Raw genomic sequence first — 12,762 nt, 5'->3', positions numbered from 1 at the left:
CACCACAGCTCTCTTGTATTGTGCAATAACAAGAAATATCCAATTGCGCAATATTACACAATAGCAAGAAATCTTCAATTGCACAGTATTGCACAATAGCAAGAAATCTTCAATTGCACAGTATTGTGCAATAGCAGGAAATCTTTAATTATACAGTATTGCCCTGTAACAAGGAATCTTCTTTTGCACAATATTGCTCAATAGCACAGTAGTGCACAATAGCACAGTAGTGTACAATAGCACTGTATTGCGCAATATAACACTATTGCCCAATAGCAAGAAATCTTCAATTGAAAATTATTACAAATATTTTAACTCATTTTAAAATTTTAAAATCATTCACCACATTTATTTGTGTTAGAAACCTATATTATGACAAAATTTTATCACAATCCAAATTCAGACAGTATCAAGCTTGAATATTGTGTCCAAACCTGCACCAACTGTTCAGGGTTCAACCTCTGCGGTCGTATCAGGCTGCTTTCTGTGAATCATTTTATTATTTATAGTTGGACCTTTCTCCTCAAGTTCTACTGACAAAGCAGGGTGGAGGGTAAATATCTAGACTAGAGAATAGGATATTTTTTTTCTTAGTTATATTTTCCCCCTTGCTAATTCAATTGAAAAAATTTGCAATGCTAGGATGGGTCCTGATTGTGAGGATTTTAAGGGTTTTGCTTATCCTGGTCTTGTCTTCTTAAGCAAATGAACAGATAAAGGCTGTTTATGTTTCATATAAAAAAATGTGGTATGGTTGCCAAGGAGACAATTATCTACTATCTTAGTTCAAATGAAGTGGATGTATCAATTATAGGCAACTGTACAGCCTTCAGCATAGTGAAAAACCCATACCATATAGTCAGCTATAAAAGCCCTGGAAGTATAATATTTTAGGATAGATTATTTTTGTGTGTTTTTAGGTGGGTTCTAGATTCTTGTTTCTTGGTATAAATCGTTATAAATGATGACCCCTCAACTTCTTTCTTACTTTTTTTTGTCAAATGTGGCAATACAATTACAATTAAAATCATTATTGATATATTTGTCTTATTTTCTTTCATTTGTTTATGGATGGATTTAAAATACATCAATAAAATTCAAAATAGGAAAGCAAGGAATGAAGTTGTTAAATGTGATTTTTGCCTTTTTGTGCTTTTTGTTGAATATTTGTTTGTTTTTATTGCAATTAAGATATTTGTTGGACTTGTACATCCTGTCATAATGTTATTGTTTATGATATTCTCATATTCTTGTCTTTCATTTTTGCTAATGATATACCTTTGGCGTTACTTCAATACATATAACATGGCTCTGTACTCATACATCTGATTATTGTGCTATTGTAAAACATGTTTGTATTCTTGTTGTTCATTTTTGCTATGTTCTTTGTATAAATGGTTCTTTTTAGCTCACCTGGCCAAAAGGACTAAGTGAGCTTTTCTCATCACTTGTTGTCCGTAGTCGTTGTCCATCGTCATTAACTTTTACAAAAATCTTCTTTTCTGAAACTACTGGGCTAAATTTAATCCAACTTAGCCACAATCATCATTGGGGTATCTTGTTTAAAAATTGTATTCGGTGACCCAGCTAACCAACCAAGATGGCCGCCATGGCTAAAAATAGAACATAGGGGTAAAATGTAGATTTTGGCTTTTATATCTTTGAAACCAAAGTATTTAGAGCAAATCTGACATGGTAAAATTGTTTATCGGGTCAATCTATATTAGTCCTGAAATTTTCAGATGACATACATGTATGTTAACCTCCCGACAGGAGTACAATAATCCCGTTTTCAGGGGTCTCCTCCTGTCCTCCTGTTTAGGAGAAAAAAATCCTGTGTATGAAATATTTCATGAATAAAAATTTTCGGGCGCCATATTTGATAATTTCTTACTACCGTACCGGTGTAATTGACACCTGTGTTAAATTTTACCTGTAAATCAAAGAAGATGTATAATTATATGACTTCACTCAACAGCTTGGGTGTCAAATATACCTCTGGCTAACTACGTTGTGTAATAAAAACTTATAATGATTATTTGTAAGGTCGTTAAACACTTCCATCATCATCAATTTAGTAATGGAATATACAATATTCTAAATTTAAGACTGAATAAAAATCCTTGTCAGTTTTACTAATAACATGTCCTGCAGATCAGGTTTTTTCAGTATGTCATACATGAATACAAATCTATACACAAAGGAAAGATCATAATGATTTATTTGCAAGCAGTGAACAATCAATTATCAAAAATAAAAAACAAAACAAGAAACAGATTCTTCTCAATTTTTTTTTAAAATAATGTGATATCATTCAAATAGAAAGGCAACAAGGGTACTATATAAGCATATTGCGTTTTGATGGAAATTTGATGAAAAAACACTTTAAAAGGCAATTTCTACATCTTGCGGTTACATTTACGACAAAATTTATGTCAACAAAAAGCCTCCTGATCTGAGTCCTACTCTCCTGACCAAAATTTCCAAATCTCCTGATCTGAGTTTTACAGTCCATCACATGTATGAGATGAATCAGACATTCCTTTGACTTGAATATTATTATAGATAGAGAAAAACTGTAAACAAAAATAATGTACAGCAAAGTAAGACCTACAAATAAGTCAAAATGACCAAAATGGTCAATATTGACCCATTAAGGAGTTATTGCCCTTTATCTTCAATTTTTAACTATTTTCATATATTTTGTAAATTTTTGTAAATTTTTACAAAATGTTTTCCACTGTAACTACTGTGCCAAGTTCATTTTAGATAGAGATAATTGTAAGCAGCAATAATGTTCAGTAAAGTATGATCTACAAACACATCACCATCACCAAAACACAATTTTGTCATGAATCCATCTGTCCTTTGTTTAATTTGCACATAGACCAAGGTGAGGGACACAGGCTCTTTAGAGCCTCTAGTTATGTTGCTTTGATAAAATTAATTAATATCGTCACCCGAGCATGTGTAAATTCACTGAAATAATCAGTTTTCCAAACTTTCTTTTTAAATTCTCGAAGATATTGATTTGATAATTAGTGTATAAATGTACTTTTATCATGACAAGTTACAGATCAATGATGTTCAGTAAAGTAAGATCTACAAATAAGTCAACATGACCAAAATGTTATTGCCTTTTAAAGTCAAATTTAACAATTTTTAGTAAATCTTTTACAAAAGTCTTCTCCTGTAAGTTAATAACAACGGAGACAATTTTAACCAAACTTGGCCACAAACAAGCATTAGTCTTGTATTATTTTCAATTTTAGTTTCTTGTGTACAATTTGGAGTTTAGTATGGCGTTTATTATCACTGAACTAGTATATATATTTGTTTAGGGGCTAGATGAAGGACGCCTCCGGGTGTTGTCTGTTCTATGGTCGGGTTGTTGTCTCTTTGACACATTCCCCATTTCCATTCTCAATTTTATTAGGATATTTAGTTTTTAAAAATGTGTCCAATGACCCTAGAACATACGGGAAAAATGCAGTTTTTGACATGTATCTCTGAAACTAGAGCAAAAGTATAACAGTTGCATTATTTCATGCATCAATTGTAGATAAAAATATCATGTGAGTGACACAGACTCCTTGGAGCCTCTAGTATAGTTTTCATACAAATTTATTGAGGTGTTCCATTTCCAATAGAATTTTACAGCTAGTTTTTATGTTGTGTTGCTAACACCATTGTCCCATGTTAGGGGGAATGATACTTAGGACATACATAAAATTGAGAATGGAAATGGGGAATATGTCAAACAGATAACAACCCGACCAAAGAGCAGATAACTTATGTTTAACCTCACTACATTCTTTGTTTGCCCGTCTTAAATCCAGGAGCTAGTTGTCATCTGTTCAAGTTTGTCATATTTGTTTCTCTGTAATTCCTAAGTTGTAAATTAAGTTGTTAGTTTTCATTTGAATCGTATTACTGGTACATTTTGGTCATGTTTGACTTTTATAGCTGCCAGTATCGGTTTTCTGTTGCATACTCTTAAGTGCTGCTAAATTTTTTACATTGATATCATTTGAAATGTTGTTGATAGATTTCTCATTATCAATCATTCCACTTATCTTTTTAATTCATAAGGTCTTCATCACATGTTTAAAAATTGGCTGCTTTTATCTTTTAGAGAAGTATTAAGATTTCCTATACTATTTAAAGTATGCAGAATTTTTATTATAGATAAATAATTTCTAATGTCTAAATAAAATACTTTCAGAAATATGTTCAGGAGATGTTACCAAGGATTATAGATGTAGCTAAAGTACTTATCCCTATTGATGAGGTATGTATGTAGTAGTAATTTAATGCACATACTGTAAGTATAAGATTCTTAGATATTTATTTCGATAAAGGTAGGGATCAACTGCTACAGTTTGATATATGGCAATTGTAATTTCTATACTGTTTAAGGAACGTATTGTGGTAAACCATTTTCCATCAATCTGTCCGTACGTCGTCAACATGTCTGACATTAACTCAAAAACGCTTTCACCGATTTACATGAAACTTTAGTGAATTGATTATATTAATTGACGTGAGCACCCTTTCTTTTTGGGGTATTATTCATTACAAAAAGGGGGATTTTCCAGATATCAGACAATATCTCAAAAACTCTTTCACTGTGTCGAGAATATAATGCAAATGTTAAAGTGATGTTTCCCGTATTTACGTCTTATGTTTATGACGTTACTTTGTACCTTTGTATGGGGCCTTCAATATAGATTTTGAGCATAAAAGTAACACAACGCAAAGTATACAGTTTTATTCGTTTATTACAATACACACTGATAAGCAAGAAAATTTGGTGGATTGTTTATATATATTGAAATGAGCTTCCTTTTTTAGCTCACCTGGCCTAAAAGGCCAAGTGAGCTTTTCTCATCGCTTGGCGTCCGGTGTCTGTCGTGGTCGTCGTGGTCGTCCGGCGTCATTAACTTTTACAAAAATCTTCTCCTCTGAAACTACTGGGCCAAATTTAACCAAACATGGCCACAATCATCATTGTGGTATATAGTTTAAATAATGTGTGGCGTGACCCGGCCAACCAACCAAGATGGCCACCATGGCTAAAAATGTAAAAATGAAGGAATGTCAAATAAACGGGAAAGATATAAATTTAAATGAGCTAAACAAAATTTTCGAAGAGGTGATTTTAATGGAGAAACAAGGAAAAGAAGATTGCAATAACAACTCTGTTATAGATGTAAATAAAACAGAACATTTAAACCCCGGTACCATTCAAATATCAAATCCTAATAACAACACAATAAAATCAATAAAAGAGGAAGTATCGTCAAATACAAATCGGGAACCGTCAACTTCGTCAGTAGCTATACCTATAATAGATATTCCAGATGATATACAAGCACAAGTGAAAGATATAAATCCGACTAATTCAGAGGATGAAAGTACATGTTTAGATGGAACTGGTAACATTACCACAGTTGAATATTCGAGACTTCGTTACAACACTAGACAAACTAACTACTGTTGTTACAAATTTGAAAGACAAAGTTGACGAATTGGAAATACAAGCAAATTATTTGTCAAATGCAGTATCATTCAAATTTTAAATGACCGCATGACAGCTTTAGCAAAGGTGCGCATGCAACATGACCAACAATCAATGAATAAGATGCAAGACATTGAAGCAGAAATTCAAAATGTTAATAAAAATTTGGAAAAAAAAGTTAACATGTTACAAGGAAAAACACAAAGCATCAGTGATAAAATAAAACTGTATGAATTTGAAACAATTAAATTACAAAAAAGCTTTATGCCGGAGGAAAATCTCGGTAACCAATGTACCCCAATGTTAGATGAAGATCAAACAATTCCAAAAACAATATGTGAAACAATTTTACAAGAACATTCACATGAACTAGAACAGTCAATAAATGCTGATATAAATGAAGAACCACAAAATCCTGTGTATGATACCCAACCAAAACTGCCATTATCAGGAAGTAGGGTTTTAATTGCCGGAAGTTCAGTCCTAAAAGGAATTGACCCATCTAAATTGAAAGATTATATAGATGTCTATGTTCACAAAGGAGCAAATGTACTAGATTTATACAAAGACATAAGAAATATGGATCTGAGTTCATACAATACAATTATAATTCATGTAGGTGGCAATGATGCAAGTAGCAAAATGAATGTACAACAATTTGTGGACATTTTCCAAGAAATCATTAACTTTGTAAGATGTCAAAACTGTCGAGCAATTGTATCTGGAATATTGCCAAGGATACAATGTGATGTCACTGAGTATTACACAATCCTAAAACAAATGTGCCATTATAATGATGTCAAATTCGTATCAAATTATGAATCTTTTGTCTACAAAGATGATCATATAGCTAAATCATTTTACACCACAGATGGCATTCATCTAAATAGATATGGAACAATAAAGTTGTTGGCAAATGTTAATAAAGTAATTAAAGTATTCAAGGGAAAACAAATACAGCATCATTTGAACTAACAAAACAGAAATAGATATCAAAGTTCCAGTCACCAATATTACGCAAACAACTTCAGAAGGAGCCCTACAAAACCAAGATATCAATCTCGGAGCAACATGAATACAACAGACAGAAGAAATTTCAACCATTCAGGAATCAACCCACAGGAATGATCTCAATATGAACTCTCGTGACTCGTGGGAAAACAATAATGAGCTAAATAGACAAAATGTAGACAGAGCACCATTTTTTAACTATCATTCACCAAACTCTGTACGTAAGTCAGATTATGTTCATAGGTAGCATTTAGCTTGTTCTAGTTTTTCAAACAGATATAATATTTTAAATCTGTTATGTGATAAATGTAGTAGTATACAATGTTCATGTAATATAAAAGACATTAATAATATAAACAACAGTAATAATAATAATTGGAGAAAATCTCAAAAGAGACATAGAAAGAGTCAAAATAAAACACCTAGTTCTGTAAATAAAAGTAGAAATAATGAAGCAAGTTGGTTGTTTAAAAAAGGGTTTAAACTAGGTTGTTTAAATATTCAACATTGTTTAAATATTCAACATTTACAACCAAAAAATGAAGAAATAAAATTTTTATTAAAATATGAACAATTATTTGATATATTTGGTTTGGTAGAAACATTTTTAAATGATGAAATTGGTACCGAACATTACAAATTGAAGGTTACAAAATAGAAAGAAAAGATAGAAACGCTATTAATTATGGTGGAGGTGTGATTGCGTACATACGAAATAGTGTATGTCAACAGAGAAGAATCGATTTAGAAATAAGTAGTATTGAATCTTTATGGATTGAAATTAAATTTCCAAACACAAACTCTATTTTAATAGGCATTTTTTATCGTCCACCGAGTTCATTTCAATCTTGGATTGATTTAGCTGAAAAAGAAATAGATAAAGCGTCTGCAGAAAATAAAGAAATTATACTCTTAGAAGATTTTAATATAAACTTTTCACATATAAATCATACAGTTGTCGGAAATCAAAAATGGAAGGACTGTATTAATTTGTATGGTTTACAACAAATTGTACATAAACCGACACGAGTAACAGATAAATGTGCAACTACCATAGACCATATATATACGACCGATGTAGACCATATTATAGAAGTAAAGGTGCCTAGTTATGCTGTCAGTGATCATTATCCTGTTTGCGTAACAAGAAAACTTAACCCCAAAATAACAAAAATGGAGCATTTGTCCATAGAATATAGATCATTCAAACAATTTGATAAAAATAAATTTATTGAAAATTTAACAAATACTCCTTTTCATACGACCGCAAAAATTTTAATTTTTTGGTCGTATATTGCTATCACGTTGGCGTCGTCGTCCTGCGTCGTCGTCGTCATCCGAATACTTTTAGTTTTCGCACTCTAACTTTAGTAAAAGTGAATAGAAATCAATGAAATTTTAACACAAGGTTTATAACCACAAAAGGAAGGTTGGGATTGATTTTGGGAGTTTTGGTCCCAACATTTTAGGAATTAGGGGCCAAAAAGGTCCCAAATAAGCATTTTCTTGGTTTTCGCACTATAACTTTAGTTTAAGTGAATAGAAATCTATGAAATTTTGACACAAGGTTTATGACCACAAAAGGAAGGTTGGGATTGATTTTGGGAGTTTTGGTTCCAATAGTTTAGGAATTAAGGGCCAAAAAAGGCCCAAAATAAGTATTATTCTTGGTTTTCGCACAATAACTTTAGTATAAGTAAATAGAAATCAATGAAATTTAAACACAAGGTTTATGACCACAAAAGGAAGGTTGGGATTGATTTTTGGAGTTTTGGTCCTAACAGTTTATGAATTAGGGGCCAAAAAGGGGCCCAAATAAGCATTATTCTTGGTTTTTGCACCATAACTTTAGTATAAGTAAATAGAAATCTATGAAATTTAAACACAAGGTTTATGACCATGAAAGGAAGGTTGGGTTAGATTTTGGGAGTTTTGGTCCCAACAGTTTAGGAATAAGGGGCCCAAAGGGTCCAAAATTGAACTTTGTGTGATTTCATCAAAAATTGAATAATTGGGGTTCTTTGATATGCCGAATCTAACTATGTATGTAGATTCTTAATTTTTGGTCCCATTTTCAAATTGGTCTACATTAAGGTCCAAAGGGTCCAAAATTAAACTTAGTTTGATTTTAACAAAATTGAATCCTTGGGGTTCTTTGATATGCTAAATCTAACTGTGTATGTAGATTCTTAATTTTTGGTCCAATTTTCAAATTGGTCTACATTAAGGTCCAAAGGGTCCAAAATTAAACTAAGTTTGATTTTAACAAAAACTAAATTCTTGGGCTTATTTGATATGCTTTATCTAAACATGTACTTTGATTTTTGATTATGGGCCCAGTTTTCAAGTGGGTCCAAATCAGGATTCCATATCAAGTATTGTGCAATAGCAAGAAATTTTCAATTGCACAGTATTGCACAATAGCAAGAAATATCTAATTGCACAATATTGTGCAATAGCAATTAATTTTCAATTGGAGTTATCTTTCTTTGTATAGAATAGTAGTTGATAATATATGTTGGAAATTTGCCAGACATGACTATGATGTCATTTTCTATTTTTATTTCTATTTTTATTTGCCAATAACTTTATGTAAATAACTTCATTGGAAACTTGCAAATATAAAATGTTGCTGATGAAGCTTTTTTTCCTTATCTTATCTAAAATGTTTTTAGATAAGGTATGTTGGACATTTGCCAGACATGACTATGATGTCATTTTCTATTTTTATTTGCCAATAACTTTATTTAAATAACTTCATTGGAAATTTGCCAATATAGAATGTTGCTGATGAAGTTTTTTTTATTGTTTAATACAATAAACAATGTATATTCACTTTTACTACCAACCAATCTTTACCATTCAGTGATAACAAGCACTTTACTTTACATTTTAACATTTTATGATGTATTTAAAAGAGTAGTTATTGTTGCAAACTCCATTAGAAATTTGAATTGATATCAGTTTTGGAAAAAGGGAAAGGGGGATTTGAAAAAAAAAATGGGGGTGGGGGGGGGGGGGGTGTAAATTTTTCTCATTTCAGATTTCATAAATAAAAAGAAATTTCTTCAAATATTTTTTTGAGAGGATTAATATTCAACAGCATAGTGAATTGCTTAAAGGCAAAAAAAATTTTTTAAGTTCATTAGACCACATTCATTCTGTGTCAGAAACCTATGCTGTTTCAACTATTTAATTTTAGATTGAAATAAGTTTGAAGAAGAAATCTTTAATTGATTTGTAAAATCTTGACATTTGTTTTGTGTAAAAAAAACCACGTAATGTCAAAAATTTGATCACAATCCAAATTCAGAGCTGTATCACGCTTGAATGTTTTGTCCATACTTGCCCCAACTGTTCAGGGTTCGACCTCTGCGGTCGTATAAAGCTGCGCCCTGCGGAGCACCTGGTTATCTCATTGAATCGATTGGAGATGTTGATGAAGCAGCTAATTATTGGTATAATTTATTTCTGAGCACCCTAGACAAACATGCTCCTTAGAAAATTAAAAGGGTGAAAAATACCCAACAACTAGAGTGGTGGACTTTTGATATAAATAGCGCTAGACACCAAAGAGATTATTTTCAAAGAATTGGTGATATATATAATTATAAAATTTGGCGTAATAAGGTTACATTTTTAGTAGAACAGGCAAAGAAAAAATATTTCCAAAATGCTATTTCAAATTGTAAAGATAGTAAAACTATTTGGAAGTATGTCAAAAGTCTAAATCCTATAAAAGTACATAATAATATCACGCATTTAGAATATAAAAATAGTGTAATTCAAAATGATGTTGATATAGCAAATACATTTAATGTGCATTTCACAAATATTGCTGAAAGTATAGTTGATGACAAATTATGTAATAATGATGATGGTGCCAGATTTGATGCACTCAATAAATTTGTAAAATCAAAGTTACAAACGGGTAGTGAAAAATTCATTATAACAGAAAAGAGTATTTTAGATGTAAACATGTATTTAAAAAAACTTGACAAGTCTAAAGCAACTGGTTTAGATGATGTCGGACCAAATATTTTAAGTATGTGCAGCGATGTCATTGCACCAGCCTTGACATATATATTTAATCTAAGCATCAAAAGTGGTAAATTTCCAAGTATTTTTAAAACTGCAAGAGTTTGCCCAATTTTTAAAAGTGGCGATGCCTGTAATCCTGATAATTATAGACCAATAGCAGTTTTGCCTTGTCTCTCAAAAATCATAGAACGACATAAAGCTAATAGTTTGTATATATTTTGAAATAGTAATGACCTTCTTAATACTACACAGTCAGGTTTCAGGCCTAAACATTCGTGTTCTACTGCACTTACTAAATTAGTAGATGAATGGTTGGCAAATATAGATAATGGAGAGATAAACGGAGTTATATTTTTAGATTTAAAGAAAGCTTTTGATCTGGTTAATCATATAATTTTATTGAAAAAACTTGAATATTATAATGTTTCAAATTGTACACTACACTGGTTTAAGTCATACTTGTTTGAACGAAGCCAACAAGTTAAGGTCAATAACGTCATGTCTAATACTAAATGCATAAAAACTGGGGTACCACAAGGTTCTATCCTGGGCCCTCTGTTATTTTTTTTATATATCAATGATTTACCACTTAATATAGAACATTCATTAATAGATTTATATGCAGATGATTTTACATTACATTGTAAAGGTAATAATTTACTTCATTTAACTTCTAACCTTCAAAATGATATTCATGTAATTGAAAACTGGTGTGCGCAAAATTGTATGAAATTAAAAGCCAAAAAGTGTAAATCAATGATTGTTGGTTCAAAACAAAGACTTTGTTCAACTGGAAACAGTTTAGATATCAATATTTCAAATGAACGAATAGAAAATGTAGATTGTGAAAAACTTCTTGGTTTATATATTGACAAAAACCTAAATTGGAATCAGCAGATAGATAAAATGTCATGTACTATATCAAACAGAATCAATTTATTACAAAAGATGAGAAAATATTTACCTATGCATATACGTATTATCTATTTTAATGCTTATATTCTGCCATTATTTGATTATTGTTGCAATATATGGGGAAGCTGTTGTGAAAGTGGAATACATAAACTTAATAAGTTATTAAAGAAATCTGCTAGGGTTATAATAGAAGCTGACATAATGACATCATCCAGTTTATTGTTTAATAGTTTACGCTGGTTAAATGTGGAAAAACGCATTCAATACCAAAAGGCAATACTTGTATTTAAATCATTAAATGGTATGGTTCCTAACTATTTACAAGAAAATTTTCATTTTACTGATAATCAAAATTATAACTTACGTTCAGCTGATGAAAAACTTTTAAATCTTGCAAAACCAAAAACAATTTTTTTAAAGAAAACATTTACATATTCAGGTTCTCAAATATGGAACAGTTTACCAAATGAAATAAAAATGAGTAATACACTTGTATCTTTTAAAACAAAATGTTACAAATTTTTCATCAATTGTGCAAATTAATATGCTTTTTCATTATTATTTAAATACAATTGTATATTGTGTATAATATAACTTTATAATACTCTATGTAATTATGAATATGTTATTATTATTTTAAGGACTCTCAGGAAGATTAGTTTTAACTAATGAGATCATCCTCTTGAAATAAAGATTATTTATTTATTTATTTATTTATAGGGGTAAAATGTAGATTTTGGCTTATAACTCTGAAGCATTTAGAGCAAATCTGACATTGGGTGAAATTGTTTATCTAGCTGCCCTGAAATTTTCAGACGAATCGGACATTTGGTTGTTGGGTGGCTGCCCCTGAATTGGTACTTTTTGGTGGAAGAAGACTTCAAGTCTTCTGAAGGCCAATGGTGCCGACTTTAAAATCATTGAGCCTCCGTATGCCGCATTCCTTTTGTGTATTACAATTTCATAGCAACTTCTGATTCCTGACACAGAGTTTTACACATGATTAAGCATCTGAATCATTTAATTTGTAAATTAGGATTGAAAAACAATCACTATCGTAAATATGTACCCTTGTTATTATGTAAATTTTTAGATTTCATCTCATCTACATGAACGTTATTTGTTTACTTGTGACCGGATGTTTTTACTGTAGAATTTTGTAGTATGCATGCGTGAATTTGGTATCGGGACAACTCGTCCTGTTTACATGTTCGCCCTTGGTCTGACAATCGTGTTCAGCCAATCAAATTCTGTGTTTCTCATGATCAATTAAT

The 12,762-nt window shown here is 31.0% G+C and overlaps 1 protein-coding gene across 7 annotated transcripts in view; it reads left to right on the top strand.

Moving 5' to 3' along the window:
- Positions 1–12,762, top strand: part of LOC143079718 (importin-4-like) — a 343,997-nt gene that overhangs the window by 97,341 nt on the left and 233,894 nt on the right. For all 7 annotated transcript variants that reach the window (XM_076255254.1, XM_076255258.1, XM_076255257.1 and 4 more), the window contains one exon: positions 4,226–4,291. In XM_076255254.1, coding sequence (XP_076111369.1) covers positions 4,226–4,291 — 66 coding nt within the window. The remainder of the gene's footprint in view (positions 1–4,225; positions 4,292–12,762) is intronic.

Source organism: Mytilus galloprovincialis, chromosome 6, assembly GCF_965363235.1.
Source record: "Mytilus galloprovincialis chromosome 6, xbMytGall1.hap1.1, whole genome shotgun sequence".
Lineage (NCBI taxonomy): Eukaryota > Metazoa > Mollusca > Bivalvia > Mytilida > Mytilidae > Mytilus > Mytilus galloprovincialis.
The sequence above is the reverse complement of the archived record's forward strand: the minus strand, read 5'-3'. Positions and strand labels throughout refer to the sequence as shown.